Source organism: Falco naumanni, chromosome 10, assembly GCF_017639655.2.
Source record: "Falco naumanni isolate bFalNau1 chromosome 10, bFalNau1.pat, whole genome shotgun sequence".
NCBI classification, from domain to species: domain Eukaryota; kingdom Metazoa; phylum Chordata; class Aves; order Falconiformes; family Falconidae; genus Falco; species Falco naumanni.
Window position 1 is genome coordinate 20,620,859 of NC_054063.1, and position 18,312 is coordinate 20,639,170.

Below are 18,312 nucleotides of genomic sequence, written 5' to 3' on the forward strand. Positions count from 1 at the left end.
CCTGGGGCGGAGGCAAGCCGTGCCCGTAAGGGTGCGGTGCGGTCTCTAGGCGGCTGGGTGCGTGAGGGGGCGGCGGAGCATGCCTAGGCCTCGTGGGCCGGCTCTGCCTCGTGTAGGGGGCAGCTAGCGGGGCTCGGGGAGCCTTTAGGGCCTAAGCTCTGGCCTGTCCTCGGGGTCCATTCCGAGGCGGGGAGCAGGCTGGCTGTAGCTGCCTGCCGGCGGGCTCTTCCCGAGTGCCTACGAACCTTCCTCTCTCCTCCCGTGTTTCAGACAGGGCCATGGCAGAGGCTGACGGCCCTACGCAGTTGCTGGAGGTGTGCAGGCAGAGGCTTTCCCGGTTCCTCCACGATGCTGAGCACAGGCACTTGGCCTGGCTGCGGGAGGCGGAGGAGCAGGGCGTGAGGATGCTGGAGAGGTAGGGGCTGCCCCCGAGGGGACCTCTCCGTTCCCCGGGGAGCTGGCTGGCCTCAAAGCACTTCCAGCCCCTGTAAGCGAAGGGCACGTCTGGAGTTTCACAGCTGAGTAGCTGTGGGTTCAGCAGCTCGGTTTTGGCCTTGGTGCCAGGTGGCTGGTACATCTCACTCCCATGTTTCCTACCTAGCACTCATCCCCGGTTTTGTGGGTAGTAGTGTTTTGGGCAGTGGGGTACAGCAATCTGTCTTATGTGTTTGTCTGCCTAACAGCAGCTTTGGGGCTGAACCTGTATTAATGCCTAAAACACCATCACAGAGGAGGCGTCTCAAGAAAAGGCAGTCTTCCTGCCTGAAAGATGAAAATAAGGAGCCAAACAGGAGGAGGTAGGTGAGTCGGTTTGTTCTGGCTCTGTTGCGTGTCCTTTAAGAGGGAAACAAAATAGTAATTTTTTCCACATACACAGGAACATAAAATAGTTACTTTATTCCCTGAGTTAGCAAATACATTTAAAAGGGCATGTCAAGATTAATCAGCATGTTGATTCTTGTGAAATTTTGGGATAGAGTTGGCTGGTTTCCTTTGCTTCCATGTATGTTTGGTTTGGGTTTTTTTCCGATCAGAAACAAAGAGTACTATATATTCTGTTTTCTTGTCTGTTTGGATTTTGATTTGGTTTTTTTCAGCACAATTTTTGGCTTGAGGTTGCTACTGGTGATTACTCCCTAAACCTTTGTGCTGGTGCCCAAGAGAACCTGAGAGTGGAATTTACTGCAAGTGATGCATGTTCATGGTCACTGTTTCAACCAACAGGCAGAAAGGCTCAAAGGGATTAGTGGAGAAATTGAAGTGAAAATTCCAAGCAATTTGCTTAGAACCAACTGCACTTGTGGTTTTTAAAACTAGTTGTGAGTAGACAACAGTTGCCTGCAAAACATGCCAAGGCAGGATGGTGTAGAGCACGATTAAATTGCATATGTAGTCAGGGATGGCTGTGATGCTAATTAACTTTCTTAATGCCAGTGCTTCATAGTAGCTGACTGTGTATCTGCTCTCATCCTGTTGTCAACAGCAAGACAGTTAAAGTAACCTTCCCTTCGGAGAAGCATTTGTGGTGAGCTGAGGGCTGGCATGCTGACAGTTTCTGTAGCGTGACCCAAACCTCATCACTGGGTATGTGGTAGTAAACTATGTATTAAGGCACTTTAGTTTTGATAACCGTAATGAAAAACCCCACAGAAGTTGGACAGGAAGAGTTAGAACTAAAAGACTGTCAGAAACCAGACATGGAGGATGAAGAGAACAGCAAGAATAGTAAGGAAGCGTGGGAAGCTTATGCATGTGTGTGGTGAAGGAGAGCAGGAGAAGAAAATGTTGCAGATCTAAACAAGGAGAGCTCTTAAGACATACTGTTTTCAGGTAGCAGCTGGATTGCTTCCCTGAAGAAGATAAGTCTTGCGTGTATTTTTCCTCATTTAAACTTGGTTTTGGAAAAGATGCTGATGCGACAAAATGCCTGGGTGGGTGGTCATTTGTCAACGGGAAGTTCATGCTGTGATTCAGCATGTTGTGCTCCATCCTGCAAGGTCGGGCCATTGTTGTTTTTCTCTGTATGTATTTTAAAACTGATTTCTTAGTGTATTGTTAGTTACACATTTCCTGCTTGGTCTTTTTTGCTAATTCTAGCAAAAAGTCCCTCTTCTTGCTAGAAGTCAGAGTGAGAAATTAAAGAGAACAAGGTTGACAGGAGGGCAGAGGGTATCAACTTGAATACTGGCAGTAGGACAAGTCACTGCTTACTGGTGGTTGTGCACCAGGCGCTGTAAAACTTTGTTCTTACACCGCAGCGGGTTTTCATAGCTGTCTTTTCTAGCTCTCATGTGCTTCCACATTAGCTCTCCATTTTGTCCTTGTCTCCAATCTCTGCCCTTTACCTGGCTACCTCTGGATCACTTTGGCATCAGAAGCTACCTTTCTCTGGGCAAGCAAAGTCCTTGAGTTTTGGATTTGTCTACCTGATCTCCTTGACTTGCTGATGAAGCATTGGCAGTTACCTAATGCAGCACAAAAGATTCACTGCCAGAGTTCCCCAAGCCTCTGGGTAGTTGGTCAGTTTAACTGAAGTAATAGAGCTAGAGGCAGTTACTGTGCCTGATGATTTTTCTCTTAAGTCGTTCAAAGAAATAATTACTCCTAACTGTATAGGTATCTTTTTTGCTGCCTTCCTCAGGATAACACTCAGGTCCTACATGTGTGGCAGCATTGCTGTTTCCCAGCCATGTTCAAAAACTGTTTAGAGCAATTTTCTTAGCACTTGGGTCCCTGCTTTCCTAGTGTTTGTGATGTGCTTTATTCTGAGCAGCCTGCCAGAGAGCCTTCTGCTTCTAGTTGGGATCTTGTAGATCTCTACAGGGGAGACTTCCACACTGACTTGATTGTGGGAGACTGCAATATCTTTGATCCAAAATCCCTCCCTGTGTGGATGCCTATACTGTGCTGAAGGCAGAGTCAAGTTGGTTGTACCAGTGTGACTTTACTGGCCCCTGGTGCCAGCTCTGCCCAGGGCTGTGGGTTACTATCCGCAAAGAGCAACCAGTGTCCCAGTACCTCAGCTGCTGCTGTTTGTGTCCATGCAATACAACTTTTATTTGTGAATCAGTGCCAGGCTGATAGCTGGGATGGTTGCAGTGAGCGTATGTGTCCTGCATTCCTGCCTATGGTATAGAGAGTAACGTTCAGCACAAAACATGTTGCGGGTAGCAGAGTAATAAACTCCCGTTTCTAGCCAACTAACTCTGACAGAGCACATCTGTGAGCTCTCAAGGTTCAGCTCCTGCATTTCACCAGTGCTAAAGGATGGGTTGCCAAGGGGAATGGTGGAGGGAGGAAGCCTACAGGTTCACTTCCAAACTTGTCTGCTGTTTTTTTTTTTCCCCCTCTAAAAATCATTTGGGAGTGGGAGACTTCTTCATTGCTTCATTTCAGATTATTTTTATTTAAGGCTGTCCAGAAGGAGAAGCAGCATCAAGCCAGCATCTTCCAAGCCAAGTTCCCAAAGGCGCTGCAGCAAATACCAACCCCAGAACCCTGACTGTCAGGGGGAAGAGGTGCCCATGCCTGGCTGTGCAGTGACGTCCCAGGCGAGTGAGGCTGTTACAAGCCAGCAGTTGCCCAAGGGGGATGCAGACACTGAGCTGCACAGTCTGTGTTCTGTCATCCCTGCTGACACGGTAGCAGGGAAGGGAGCCCCTGAAAGAAGTGCAAGTACCTCCACTCCCAAGGCTGCTAGAAATGGAGATCCTGCCATGCCTCAAGAAGGAGATGGATCTCCTCAAGGCCTCGAAAAGGTGCTTTTCCAGGACTCCGACAGCAGAATAACTACAGTGATGTCCAAAACACGCCGCTGTTCTGCACGCCGAAGCCTTGTGTGCGGCCCCCACAAGAGCCATAGGGCCTCCTTGGCAGAAAAATATTCACTGGCCAGCAAAAGAGAGAGCATGATCCGTCGGTCTATCAGCAGGGCCATTTCAAAGAAGGCAGCAGCGCGGGAATCGTCCTCTGCCTCCAGCAGAGTGAGCTGTAAGTTTCTTTCAGTTGTCAAATGCATTTCTTTGGCTCAGTCAGCTTCTGTGCTTTGGTGCATGGAGTAAGCAGCTGTGGAGCTGCTCATCCATATTGACTGTCTTTGGCTCCTCTTAGCCTCCTCATTTGTAGACCTTGTGGCTTCCACTGATTTGGGGTGCAGTCTTCAGGTTCTCATCTGCTGTCAGACCAAGTCTCGGGCTGTGTTTTTCTGCAGCAGGTGAAGGAAGTGCCTGCTGGAGTATAGGCGAAGGGTTTGGAGGTTGGGTTACTTAGGTTGTGGGAGGGGAAAAAAACCCAAACAAACGAAAAAAAAACCCCAGCAAAAGGGGAATGTGGTCTGGCTGGTTCTAGCCACATGTGTGGTTTGGCCCAACAGAAGACACTATTTCGTTCCCTGGGGAGGAGCTTTAATTTGTGTGTCTTCTGCCAGCTCTCTGAAAAATGTATAGGAGCTGAATGTCTCCACCCCTGAAATTTGGCTGAAATTGGCAGAGGAACTTAAATGCTTTTTGGGTGAAGATAGAGAACCAAATAGCATAGTCATCAGAGGAAACAGTTCCAAAATCCAGGCTATTCCTGGTAGCACTAAACTCCTGAATCCTCTATTCCCACTATTCCTGGGAAGGTTTTGGTTTTTGGACTTTCTAAAATCATAGCTTCTGAAGACAGATTGGCTTCTAATAAAGCACTGAGGCCTTTGGTATTTGGTTTTGTCAGCTTTGAGTCATGCTGTATCTAGGCATTCATTATAACACTTTCAGCTAAGTGGTGTTAGGGGGGGAATGAAATCAGCCTAAATCCACCAAATCTCTGCATAAAACTGTGTAAGGAGGCAGGAGCTGAAGTCAATTGACTGGGAAATGCTGTCTCTGACACAGCAAGAGCATGTTTGTGCGGCTGGAGCAGTCTGCAGGCAGAAGAGCTGCTGCTTCAGTTCTCTGCCTTCCCAGCCTACACCAGTTTGTCAGTGACACTTGAAGGAGGTGGTAGTTCTGGTGTGGAAAGCTGAGATGAGCAATCAGCGTGTTCCCTGGGAGGAAAGCCTGTACAGAGACCCGAGCTCTACCACGCATGCACTGCTGCTGTTGGGAAGCATCAGAATGAAATCCCCAAACTAGTTTATGTTTTTCTCCTCCAGGTCAAAGCTCCTTGGAAGTTTTTGTGGAAGATGATGGGACTAGCAGCATGAGGTGAGGCTACCACATAAAGCAGGCAGAAAGAAACCACAGAAAACCCTGCAAGGAAGCTATATGTGTTCCTTTTATATTAAATATGTAGGGCTGGTTTTGTAATGGACTGTTGAGGTGATGTTGTCACCTGGGTCTGGTTGGTATCTCAAAGCTTGCTGTTTAGGCACAGCCCTTTTCAAAAGTCTGTTCAGAGCACGGTGAGGTTAAGCACTGCATTAGGGTGAGGCTGCCAGCAGTTGCTCTCCCTGGTGTTGGCTGGCATCATGTGAATAATGTTCTGGGATTCCTGGCTGTAACCAGCCTCGAGTGCCTGGTGGTGCTGGAGGTCAGTCAGCTGTGGTCTGGCTTGAAAGGTGGGCAGGTACGACTTCACTGAAGGCTCACCAAGTTTTCTTTTTACCTGCTACATGGAAGTTCTGTGGAAGGGAACAAGGCTTTTCAGGATGTTCAGTAATGCAGTGGTACGGTCTGTCAGAAGAATTTACCTCTCCACCTCTGTGTGGCCTGGCTGAAACAGGCTTGTGTGGATGTGCTTTCCTTGGGGTTACACATGCTGGCTGCATCGTACTTTTATCACCTGTAACTCACCCTTCAGAGCTGAAATAATTAAAATTGCTCTTCCTTTACAGACCTGGGCTGGAACTGAATCCCCCAAGTGAAAAGGTAAGTTTTAAGGAGCAACCTACAAACTATCTGTCTAGACATCTTCTCGCCTGAGTTGATACCTTTTGCTGAGCATTGTCACTGGAAGCAGGGGATGTGGCCAGGGATCGCTCTGTCATGTCCCTTCACGCCCAGCGAAGGCACTGCTGAGTTGGACAGTGCTGCCCTTCTAATGCTTAGGCAGCTAGATAAGCCGGCTGGCACTCTGGCTTCTGGTGGGCAGAGACATTTTGTGCCTTGATAAGGCCTTTTCAAGATGGAGCTTTCAGAGGTGCTTGGCCAGGTTCCCAGGAGTCAGCAAGCTTTTGCCTGTCAGCTGGGCATAGTAATAGACTGTGTGTATTCTTAGCCTGTCCCTGTTGCACGGCTGGTTTGAGCTACAAAAATCAGGAGGGTAGTTCAAGTTAATGTGCTTTCCCTGGCCACTGAGGCCATGTATGCAGCAAGCTAGTGTAAGCCTGCAGTGGTAGCAGGACAAAGAAACCCATCCCCTCCTTTGAGCTGGCAAAAACATCCTGTGAATATACCGTAAAGGTACTTAAAGTGCCTAATGATGTTGTAACCTGAAACATTTCACAGGGACTTGTCTTTCACTGCTGGAATATCTGTAGTTTGAAAATTGGGGTCTTCAAGGTATGTAACAGCTGCCTGTCATGCTCAAGGTGCTTTGACTTTGGAGTCCAGGTTCAGTAAGGCACCTGCTCTGGTTAAGAAATGCTGGGCACCTGTCCTTCCTGCAGTGGCTGGTGTTTCGTGAGCAGACCCCCTGTTGCTGAAACGAGCCAGTCAGCATGCATGCTGTAGCTCAGAAGTGGGCCCTAGCCTAGCAGCGGGATTGCAGTTGGAAGTGACTGGCTTTTTCAGGGCAGCAGGTCTGTGGTAGCCTTGTTCTTTGGAGCAACCGTGCTAAGAGAATGCTTGTTTCCTTTTCTTGCAGATTCCTGAAGTCATCCTCATTTCATGTGAAAGTATACAAGCTGCCAGCCCTTCTGCACAGCACTTACCTCCTCCTGAGCAGCAGGCAGGGAACAACGAAGGTAACTTTGAGCTTTCTTGCTTTTCTTGCATGAAGCCCCAAAGAGACACAGACTAGGGAGTCAACATGAGGGCTTGTAGAAAATCTGGGACTCATGTTGAAACAAAACCACCTCTGACCAGTTAAGGTAAACTTTTGATCTCCTGAAGAGGTGAAACGTGCAATTAGATAAGTAAGGACATCTTGTAAATGTGTCCAAGCCTTGAGACAAATGCTGTCCTGCCCAACTTCAGTCTGCACGAGTAAGTGAGAACACTTGGAAAGGAGATTGCTCTTAGATGTGGAATCTTCCACATAGGGTAATGTTCTGTTAAAGCACCTTGACATCCATTTCCTCTGGGTTTATATTATGTGAGGATTTATAGGTCCCGTTTGTTTACTGTGCCTCAAAGCAAGGTGAGGGAGAGATTCAGGCTTTTTATTTATCCCCTGTGGGAACTATAGGATCTGATAAGCAGCTGTAGCTGCAGTGGAGGGAAGAGTAGCTGGAGGCCTTTTGCTGAGACACGTTGTGCATGTTCAAAAGGGTTTGTACAGCATGTGTACTACAGCATGCTTCACAGTGTATGTATGCAGCACTGATGTTCCAGGTAGCCATTCAGGCTGCTGGTTTCTCGGTTTGGTTACATGGCATGGGACTCTGAGCACATGAGAGTTGGAGACAAGAACCAGAGCACTTCAGGATGCCTTGTGCGTGGTGCTAACTACAGCTTTCTTCACAGGAAGCTGTGTAAATCCAAACAGTGAACCCCAGAACAAGAACCAGGAACAGCCCCACTGTGCCAAGTCCCAGGAGAATCCCTCCCGCATCTGGTATGAGACATTTGCAAGGAGGAGGAATGAGCCAGTGGTCTGGAAGGACTCAGGCCTGGCTTTTTAAGTAATTTGTTTTAAAAAGCCTTGAGTGTTTGTTTCCCTACTTTTCCCCCCCCACTTCCGATGTAGTTTTGAAATTTTCTTTGGCCAGGTCTTGTCTTGTGGAAGTTACTTGTGACTTCTTGAGCCTTGTTTGGGTCTGGGACCTAGGTCTCGCTTGGGGAGCAGGCACATGAGTTGATGCACAAACCAGCAAAAGTGCTTAAGATAGCACAGTTAATTTACAGCATAGATGTGACTCTGAGTGGTTCATAAAGGGGTGGTCTGGGAGTAATTTCAGAAGGCAACACGAATAGGTGACTGACCTGTTTATTTTTATCTTGTGCAAATGTCTGGAATACCTGACTGACTCCTTCACTCCTTGTATTACTGGTGTCTCACATGAGACTTCAGCTGATTTTTGCTTTGCCTTCAGTCTCCTGCCCTGGTTTTGCTGGGGTGAATTTGCTGTGGGTAGTGGATGGGAAGGGAGGCAATGGTAACCTCTGTTCTCATGCGGATGCCTAGCACTGTGTGATGGGTCAGAATATGCAGCCTTCCTCAGGGCTGCTACTGGATTGGGCCCCAACTGTGCAGTGAAGATGTTCTCCCTGGTTTTCCCTGGAATTAGGGGAAGCAAGTGAAGCAATTTCTGACACAGGTAAACCTGTGAGCATCCAAAGTTATTTATAAGGCACATGAAACCCTGGCAGTGAGTTGAACTGGGCTGGCTAGTTGCAAACACCAGGGTTATGTCTATCTTGTGCTGCTAATACCTGATAGACCAAAGACCTCTCGCCTGCTGAGGCTCTGGGTGGAGCATGAGAGTGAGCGTGATGTTGTACATTACTGCTCTGGAGCCTGGGTGTTCCCCTACCGAGCTGTTGCGTGCCTTTTCTGCCCTCCTTCACAATGGGATGGTGCGTGGGCCATGGGGCTCACTGAGTTGGTAGGAGGCCCATGTCCTCTAGCAGCGGTGAGTTGGCAGAGGGGAGAGTGTGATAGCAAGTAAATACTTTTGGAAAGATCAGGGAGCACAGTGGTCACCTAACGTGCCTCTTGCTAGTGCCATCAGGACAAGAAGCTGTAAACGAGCAGTGGATGTTACACAGAATGGGCAGCAGCCAGGGGGTCATACCCTTCCTCCTTCGGGTGACAAGCAGAATTCAGCAGACCAAACTTCTTCCTCTCCAGCTAGCAAGGTGAGTGGGTGCCAGGGTCCTTTGCCTCCCTTTCCCTGGCAGGTACTGACTTCCCGACATCTTTTCCTCTTAGATGGTTAGACCATTGAAAAACTTCCTGCAGGCTGTGCAGCGAAACCAGCTGCTTGTGAGCCCAGGGCCCACAGGACGTGGGGGTGTCATAAAGAACTTCATCAAACGCAATACTCCCACCCGGCTTGATCTTAAGGTGTGTCAGAGTCCCACATTCCCTCGCAGGGCTGGAGGAGGGGTCAAGGTTGGAGGAGTGTCAGGAGGGACTGTTTGCTTAGAAAAGCATAAGCATATTCCTAGTTCTGTCTGATACTGTGGATTAGTGCAGGTCCTCGTAGCAAACTGGCCTCACAGTTCTACTTCATCCTCACCGGTGAAGGAAAACTGGTCAGTGTTGCCTTACATAGTTTGTCCACACACACTGTTGTTGGCCAGGAGTCTTTAGCACCCATCCTCAAACCTTCCTCATGAGCAGAGAAATCTCAGCTGCTCTAATTGTAGTCAGCAGCAACATTTTTATATTCTGGGACTGTTGAACCATAGGAGAGTGGGAAGATTTTTCTTTGCAGTGGGAATCTGCCCTTGTGTCTTGCATAACTGGCTGCTGTGGGGCTGAAGGACAGACAGTGTGGGGTCAGGCAATGGTTTCTCTACCACATACTGGTGAGGAGCTGCAGCTAAGAATGGGGTGTGCATGCTGTGAAGGGGAGTTCTAGTGTTGCTTCCAAAGCCTTGATCTATTTTTTTTGTCTCTTCTCTACAGGGAGACTTTGTCGTAAGTAATGACACCCTTAACTGTGGGGGCTGGAAGATTGTAACAGCTGTGCTTCTTGCCTCACGGGCACTGACAGCTTTCCCCTCACACTGGCATCCATGCAGCTCCCTGTCCAAATAAGTCAACTGGCCACACCAGTGGTGAGGTGGCAGGATCTTTTTTCAGGTGTGTTCTGCTGGGGCTGGGAGCTGCTAAGAAACCTTTTGGCCTCTAAGCGAGGCCGCTTGCACTGTGCTCCTTCTTCCCCATCCTCCCAGCTGCTGGTGTAGAATACTGTCCCGGGCAAGAAGCATTTGCTGCTACAGGTGGTCACCTACAGCAGGAGTGTGCTGTTCCTTGCCTAAACATATTCTCTACAGCTGAAGGACTGAGGTGTTTCCTTCCTATACCTGACTCTTCTGTTCTTATTAGTTGAATAAGCACTGATGCCAAACCTGTTTCCTCCCTACTGTTCACTTCCCATCCTGGTGTGTGGGTGAATATGACTCTGACAGTGACTTCTTTGTTTAGCAGGCTGCCTAGCCTCTAGCTGCCTGTGTGCAAGCAGCCTGAGGGTAGAAACAGGCCCCAGCAATTGGTACAGCCTGAACTCATGTCCCTTCAGGAGAGGGAGCGGCAGAGACTGGAAAGCCTCAGGAAGAAGCAGGAGGCTGAGGAACAGAGGAAAAAGAAAGTGGAGGAGGAAAAGAGGCGGCGGCAGGCAGAAATGAAACAGTGAGTTGGGTCCCTTACCCCCTGCTCCTTCCCTGGTTCAGCACAGAATTGCCTTTGAGGCCTTTCCTGCCTGGCAGACAGCACTGCTGTCCCACGCTTTGTGCCTCCTGTTTGGAAGGAGCATTTAGCAAGTGGTACAGCCTGAGCACCCTGAGCCCTTCTGTTCATGGCTCATGGCAGTAAGAAGAACTGTGTTGATGCAAAGCACCTGATAATATCTAAACTTCATCCAGAAGTGAGCCAAGGCTCAGCTCAGCCAAAGCAAGTCAAGCAAAATAACTGTTTTCCCCAGTACCATGGCAAGTCCCTATTCCCCCAGCATCCTCTCTGCTAGAGCAGGCAAAGCTAACAAGCCCCTCTTGCACACATGCTGCCCAGGAAGAGAGAAGAGCGTCTGAGGAAGGCACTGCAGGCTCGGGAGCGGGTGGAACAAATGGAAGAGGAGAAGAAAAAGCGAATGGAGCAGAAGATTTTACAGAATGATGAGAAGGTAAGAAGGCTAACCAAGCTTTGGACCGTGCAGTATAGTGACATTACCTCGGTGAGCTGTGAGACCAAGAGGGTGTAGACACGCTGCGGGTATGATACATGCAAGCCCTGGGTTGCTGCTGATGGTGACTAATCAGGTGGTGGGTAAGTCTGCATCAGAGACACTGAAATCCTCTGTCTAACATGAGGAGGCTTTTGTTCTCTGTACCTCTGCAGTGGTGCTAAACATTCCTGTTCTTACATGCAGTGTTTATGGTGTTCTGTGTTCAAGGAATGTGTCAGCATCCCTCAACTGTCCTGTGAACAGGCCCTGCCAATGAGACAGCCTTACTCAGCTCACAGCGCACTGAGCGAGCTGTTCACACAAAACATTACAGACAGTGAAGGTGTGGTACTTGCAAGGGGTTGCAAAGATGTGGTGGGAAAGAATAGCTACCAAGCCTGCAAGGGATGCTTATGGCTAGTAGACTTGGCTGTGTGTGTATTTGTATCATGTTTTTTTAAAGCAGTGTCTGGCCCCTGTTTGGGGGCGGGCAGATGAAGAGCATGCTAGGATGGACTGCTCATTGCTGTGTGTGGATGGTGTTGCTGCTTTTGTGCAATCGCATGGGTTCTGCAGGGTTGAGGAGGCTGTGCCCTAGCAGCCTTTGGGAGAAGGATGGTTGCTCATTTTGGGGACTAAATGTGGACCAAAGTAACCTTTGGAAAGAGTCAGCCTTAGCAGAAAACAAAGGAATCATGCTCTTTTCAGCCTTTCCCAAAGACTGAGCAGCCAAAAATACTCCCAGTCTTGACTAGTCTGCTGCTGTGGACATACTAGTGCTTTTGCTGCAACAGAGCTCAAGTGATGGAACTGTGTTGCTGGGGCTCAGTCAGCTCTCGCATCCCCAGTTCATTCTGCAGTTCAGTTAGGCAGCAGCAGCACTGCAGGAGAAGTAGCAACCAGGTGCTAGAACCCCTTGTTCTGCAGAGAATCACAAGATGGGGACATGTATTTTGGGGTTGTGTAATAGTCTCTGTGCTCCCCTCCCCTGTCACCCCAAGCAATGGGTGTCTCTTTGCGTGGCCTGTGGTAAGTGGTAGTCTTGCTGCAGGAGATTGGCACTAAATCCAATGCATGTGTGCCACTTGCTGGGCGTTGGGTTCTCTGTCTCATCAGGACCTGGGATATCGCAGCCTTCAGAAGCAGTCCTTGTCCTCCATTTGGGCAAGGCTGTGCGGTGTGTCCTCGGGGGCGGTGGAGCAGACATGTGTGTCTTTCTCAGGTGCACCTCTCACAAGTGCGAGAAGAGAAAGTGGCAGAGGAGCGGAGCAAGAAAAAGCTGTCCAAGAAGTGTGGGGAAGCTGATGCACGGAAGCAGAAATGGCTGAGGATGGTAAGCTCAACTCCAAGTCCCTCCTGCGTGTAGAAAAGGGAGTAGCAGGAAACTCGTGCACTGTTCTGACTGGTGGGACAGGGAAGGGTTACTGCCTCTCCTGCTGCAGGGATTTTAGTGTCCATGCTGCAAGATTTCTGTCTAGACAGTTGATGTTGGATTTAAACACAAGGATACTTTGGGCCTGTGTGGACAGAAGGGGGAGACCGCTGTGGGAAATGAGAATGAGACATAACTGGCATAGGTTGTCTCAAAGCATTTGCTTTCTCCATTTTGACCCACCTGAGCTGGAGGGTTACAAGGGTTTTCTTCTGTCTTCAGGAGGAAGACAAATTTGGGCAGCAAGAAACACTGCAGAAGAGGAGAGAAGATGGAGTGAAAGGAAAAGGAGAGAAAGTTTTGGAACTGAAAAATCTTATAGAGCAGCAACAGGTGGAACAAGTGAAGGAGAGGTATTAGCTTGTTGCTACCCTGGAGGAGGGGATTTGGCAGCAGGCACAGTGAAGCAGTAAATATAAATAGTATTGCTGAAATTGGGACTGTCTGGCTGTCCCAAAGGTTTCAGTTGCTGAAGCAAGAGGCTATAAGGATGCCTGAGGGGGTGGGCAGACATGCTTTCCTCTAACTAAATGACAACTTCTTTCCCCAGGGATCACAAACAGCAAGTGAAAGAGAAGGCCCTCCAACTACAGCTGGAGTCATCAGTGCTTACAGAAAAAAACATAAAGGTGGGGAGCTGAAGTGGTCTTGGAACAACTTCTGTTGCAAACTAGTAAGGCATAGGATACACAGACTTGTCTTCCAAGCGCTGTGTTACTGGTTAAGGTTTTAACATTTGCTGTTATGTTATTGAGAGGAACAAATATGATAAAATGGATGACAAGCCAAACATTATTGTAAGGAGTTGGGGTTTGTGTGAGAATAAGCCAACTCTGTTGATAAAGTTGGGGTTGACTGTTTTCTTGGTAACAGGTGAGCCTTCTCAGCCCCATCACAAGATGGGTGACAGCCATAAAATTGCACTTTGAAGAACACCTCCGAATGGCATTCACCGATACTTAAATGAATATGGAAATTAGTAAGAGAGGTTTTTTTAATACTACATTCACTCACTGTATTTGGAGGATATGATCCCCATAACAAACTTCAGGTATCAATGCTTCATGTAGTTTTATTTGCGCTTGAAGAATGTTATTGGGTCAAAGTCAAGGCTGTTTGTCTGAAAATATCACAGCAACATTTTATTTTCACTCTACTTTTAACGTCACTCTTTCTTCTGCCTCCTTAATTAGTAAAAAATCAAACCCTGAAATGCTGCTACTTCTAAGGATAAATTCCTCCTTCTGTTTTTACTCTTGCTGCCCTTACTCACTAGGTCCATGACATTCAAACTCCTGTTTGTGCTATATATTTTTAATGAAGGTTTAAATTCTTCATATGCTGCCAGCAGCTGGGCTGGAGTGAGCCACAGCACAGGTCCTCCAGATAAGAGAGATATTGAATATAATCCAAAATGCCTGCAGCTCTTGCCTTCCTGTTAGGTCTTCCCTACTGAGTAGAATGGGAGAAGAAACACCTAGAAAAAGTGGTTTGGGTTGAAAAGGAGCCCAAGCAGTGATTTTTTTTTTTTTTTTTTTTTTTCCCTTAGGAGGAAGAGAGGCCAAAAATGTTGCACCCACTGCCTGCGCAGAAGAGAGCCAAGCCTCCAGAATCCACTGCCATGGCTTGTAATACCTGGCCCAAAGCAGTTAAAGTAAGCATGGGCTCTGGAGGCATTGTCGATCTGGCTCTGAGCAAAGACAGGAGCTGCTTTGAGTCCTGGGTTTTTGGTTTGGGTTTTTTTTCTGCAGAAGACACAGAGAAACCGAGGGTTTTCTTGCAAGGACCCCAGAAGATATGGCTCAGTTCCAGACACAGTCTGGTTGTTTTGCTTGGGTGAACATGAATGAAGAATGACTTAATTTTTGCATTGTAACAGGAGGAAGATCGACTGCAGAAGCCTCAGCAGCAGCTGGGAGAGGAGAAAAAAATCAAGCAACCAGAAGAATTAACTGCTGCCTGTGGTGCATGGCTGAGAAAAACTGTAAAGGTGAGTCCCGGTTGCAGCCAAGCACTCAAATAACACGAGTCTGTGGTATCTAATTGGCTCCTGTGGTTGGAGCCAGCCTGCAGATTTGTTATCCATCAGTGATGGTGCAGGAAATGCAACAGTCAAGTGCAGGCTGTTGGTGTTTAACAGGCCTCTGTGCAGAGAAGGGGATGTATGTCTATCTTGGGTGCTTGGTGGAGAGCTCAGCACGGGGAACATGAAGGAAAAAGTGCTTCATCTTGGAAAAGATGTCGGAAATGGCCACAGGATGGCAGCGCACCATGAGGCGTCAGCTTAGCCTGCAGCAGCCCTGATTCTGGCTGGCTGTTGGGTCTCCAGGGACTGTTTGAATTGGAGCTGCTTAAACCTGGTAACTGCTGGAGGGGTGGAGGTAAAAGCTGCTCAGAGTCGAACAGATTTGAGTACTGCCTCTGCCAGTAAACCCGCTTGTCTCTGGGCTGACTGACTCCTTGACTTCTCCATGCTGTGACTCATGTCAGAGCTCTGGAGGATGAAAACCAGATCTGCCGGGAAACACATGAAAGGGTTCAAGTGGTAGAGCCATGTGTGCAAAAGACAAGTACTTAGACATACACAGTGTGTTCTTCCAGGGCTTTTATGCAAAAAACAGGAGGGAAAGGGGTTAAAAGGGGTTATCAAGTCACTGAGCACAGTGACAGTTTTTGTATTTGTACAGACATGTGTGTATTTCTGTATTCCTTTAACGCATAGTCCTGCAGAATTAGGGTTGCCTTCCCAGAGGGTCAGCACCTCTAGGTTGTCCTGTATGACAAAAGGCCATCCTGTCTCTAGTCATCCCTGTTCCTCACCACAAAGCCAGGAGGTATCGCTGACCTTTGGCTTGCGCTCTTCTGACCTGCAGCTTCAGTGTGAAACGGAGCCCTGGCTTCTTCCTGGCTGGGTACTGGCAGGCTCTTCTGGCAGCTTGGAGCCCAGGGTGGGCAATTGGCTGTTTCAGCCCTGTGTTTGCAGTCCCTGCTGCAGCACACAGTCCTGTGCTACAGCTTGGCTTTCAGCGGTCCATGGCTTCTAAGCAAAGTTCAGTTAAAAGACAAAGAGGATTTGAGCATTTCTGGATTTTACTAAAAATCTCAACCCAAGTTATCTGTTGGGTAGGAATATTATAGATCTTCCAGTTAATGTGTAGATCAAAGGCTTCCCGTACAGGGGCAGGTGACCTTTTCATCTCTCTCCTGTTTTTTGACCTAGGGGTGAAAATGAACATGTGGTGCATCTGCTCTAGGAAGTGAGCCGTTGGCTCTCGTTTCTGGCTGCACTCCCTTTACAGTGAAGTTCCTTGCCCAGCCTGTGGCATTGGGAGCGCACCTCTTAACTTGTGGCTTGTGCTCAGTGTGAGGGGACTGCCGAAATAGCTGGGCAGCATCTCGCTGCAGGCTCTGAGCTGGGACCAGAGCACAGCCTGCTCATCTTGCTGGTGTCAGGGGTTTGAGGTGCCTGCAAAGGGTCAGGCTGCATGGGTCGGGTGGTCAGCCTGCCCTGGCTGCTCTCCTGCCCGATTGCAAGGTCTGCTTCCTCTTCTGATCGGTGCTTATCTCTGTGATTTCAGAAACCTATCTCCCCATCCTACTTAAGACCCTTGAAGGGCACAAAGGCATCCAGATCCCCAAAGGTAAACGAAAATAACTATGGGATGGATCTGAACAGTGATGATTCCACAGATGATGAGAATCAACCTCGAAAGCCTGTCCCTGCCTGGGCTGATGGTAGGTGCCAAGTGTGGTTTGGCTTCCTTGAATTCATTCCCTGGGAAGCTGGAGCTTTCCCGATTCGCTTGGTGCGATCTCAGGTTCCCCAAAGCGCAGTCCAGGAAACTTCAGCAGTGCTGGCAGCTGCTGGCTTCAAGCATGAGGGGGACTGGAGCTGCTTTCCTGCAAGTGCTCTTGTGCTGAAGTTAAACCAAAGTCCTTCATGCATGTGTTTGGATCTGAGGGTGTGAAAAGAGCGGTGAAGGCTCTGCTAGTAATGAGGCAGCCGGCCTCCCTCAGGGGAACCAAGGTGTGGTGGGTGTGGGGTGTGCCTTGTGTGCCGAGTGGCTTGAAACAAGCGCTGCTGGCAACCTGGAGGTGGGTGTGGAGTTCAGAGCTTTGCAGTGAGCAAGTAAACCTGTTATTCACACTTGCTGCACAGGTAGTAGTTTTTCAGGTGTGGAAGAAGAGTCACTGTCCTGCAGGGAAAGGGAACGTTAAGCAGAGTGCTGAAAACTTACTCGAGTCTCTTCCCCAATATGGTTGTTTCCATAGGGTCTCAGCTTAATCAAGCCATTTTACACCAATACTATCACCCGGTGAATGTTGACCAGCTCTTTGGTCTAATTCCAAGCCCTAAGCTGGAGGATATTTTTGGCAAGAGCAAACCCAGATACTTCAAGCGCACAAGCTCAGCAGTTTGGCATTCCCCACCTGGGACCAAATCTACCTGTGGCCCATGTTGCAACTTCAAGAGCTGAGAAACTGCAGAGAGACGTGTTTTTATAATAATATGGTGTATCTGTTTTCTTAGCATGCAGCGTATTTACAGTGTTAAGCTTTTTTTTTAGAAAAATGAAAATATTTAATAAAATCCCTTTGCAATAAAGGCTATCAGTGTTTCTCTCCTCTCTCCCCACGCCCTCTCCCTGCCATGGTGGGATGATACTTCTGGATGGCTGACTTGAGATCGATGGCTGTGGTTTCTGCAAGTGAAAATGCAGATGTTTGAAGATGTGACATTGCACCATTACATATTCCTGCAGATCACTTGCAGAATCTTACACAAGGAAGCTGTGAAATTGCTGTAGGGAAGATTGAATTTTTTAATCAACCTGAGCAGGTAATATTTTCATAACGCATTTTGTATATTTATGTATTTAACAATGCTTCTATCTGCAAGTAGTTTTTCCTTCAAGAATACTTGTGACCTCTTGTTAGTCTGAGCCAGAATCTTTTTCCTGCAGTTAGAAAAATCTGCTTGAACTGCTAAAGCAATGTCTAAGTATCTTGTTGCTGTTCTTTTCTAATGGAAAAATGAAGCCCGGGGTAAGTTTTTGGTCCTGTTTTTCTAGGAGGCTTTAGCATACAGCCTTGCTTGGGCAGAAGGGAGATGTATTTGGAAGCTGTGGCTAGGAAAGGGTAAGCAGTGCAGTGATTTCTGTAGGAGTGTGCTGGCATTGCCTGCTGCGTGCTCCCCTGCCTGCATGCACCCTGGGGCATGCTCTGTGGCAGCAGGCATCTCCTGGCTCCTGCAGCGCATCCCAAGCCCAGGCCGGTGGTTGCCTGGGGACAGCTGTGGCATGCTGTGGTGGCAGTGGAGGGTCCCGAGGCCCCACAGAGCTGTGTGGGGACAGCTGTGCACCAGTGCTGGGTCTTGGCTGCCCTTACAGGCCCCAGAGTGCTAGCTGGTGTAGCTGGCGGCATTCCAAGAGAGATTTGGCTAGCTAAACCCTGCTGACAGTAGCAATGAGGAAGATGCTTAGATGAAAAGGGAAAGTCCCCGAGTCAGAGCCAAGTCCCACACTTGCCAAAATAACCTTTCCTTCCTCTTTCTTCAGTTGTCCCATCTCGGGCTGCGCTGTCTAGCACAAACGTGAGCACAGTGGAGGGACTCCCCCCTGCCCTGGGTGGTGTGGCGTGTTGCCCTGGGATCCCTCCTGCAGGCTGGGGCTGTTCCCTTTTGCTGTGTGATCAGAGCTGTGACCTGCCTCGAGGAGGAGGAGGGTCCCTAGCCCATGCAGCCCTGCCCAGACCCTGGTACTGGGCTGGCGATCTGCCTCCCCCTTTGGCTGCAGGCTGCCAAGAGCAAACGCAGAGATGTGGCCGTGGGCCTGTTCAGAGCACTCTAGGCCTGCTTACCTCTGCCAGAGTGGTTTTGGGGAGCTTTATGGGGGAGTTGGAGGGT

General features: G+C 48.7%; 1 protein-coding gene across 5 annotated transcripts; it reads left to right on the forward strand.

The window, feature by feature from the left end:
• Positions 1-30: 30 nt before the first annotated feature.
• On the forward strand, positions 31-17,218 carry LOC121094962 (inner centromere protein-like). Of its 5 annotated transcripts, XM_040609182.1 has the most exons (20): positions 31-57; positions 271-415; positions 684-797; positions 3,413-3,990; positions 5,135-5,186; positions 5,816-5,849; positions 6,787-6,886; positions 7,608-7,698; positions 8,807-8,942; positions 9,016-9,150; positions 9,718-9,729; positions 10,334-10,443; positions 10,822-10,933; positions 12,198-12,308; positions 12,630-12,760; positions 12,958-13,036; positions 13,957-14,061; positions 14,287-14,397; positions 15,986-16,142; positions 16,680-17,216. In XM_040609182.1, exons 2-20 carry the CDS (start codon positions 279-281, stop codon positions 16,883-16,885), a joined length of 2,511 nt encoding a protein of 836 aa, XP_040465116.1. In that variant the 5' UTR covers positions 31-57; positions 271-278; the 3' UTR covers positions 16,886-17,216. The 5 variants fall into 5 exon arrangements, with proteins under 5 accessions (XP_040465116.1, XP_040465118.1, XP_040465117.1 ...); XM_040609184.1 differs by lacking the exon at positions 31-57 and having other exon boundaries at positions 66-415; positions 8,816-8,942; positions 16,680-17,218; XM_040609183.1 differs by lacking the exon at positions 31-57 and having other exon boundaries at positions 66-415; positions 687-797; positions 16,680-17,217.
• The last annotated feature ends 1,094 nt before the right edge of the window (positions 17,219-18,312 follow it).

Bases quoted from the DNA above. Each gene is read 5' to 3' on its own strand.
- LOC121094962 (XM_040609182.1), top strand. From the start codon at position 279: ATGGCAGAGGCTGACGGCCCTACGCAGTTGCTGGAGGTGTGCAGGCAG. The intron at 12,761-12,957 runs GTATTAGCTTGT...TTCTTTCCCCAG, and splicing joins GTGGAACAAGTGAAGGAGAG to GGATCACAAACAGCAAGTGA. The intron at 14,062-14,286 runs GTAAGCATGGGC...GCATTGTAACAG, and splicing joins CCTGGCCCAAAGCAGTTAAA to GAGGAAGATCGACTGCAGAA.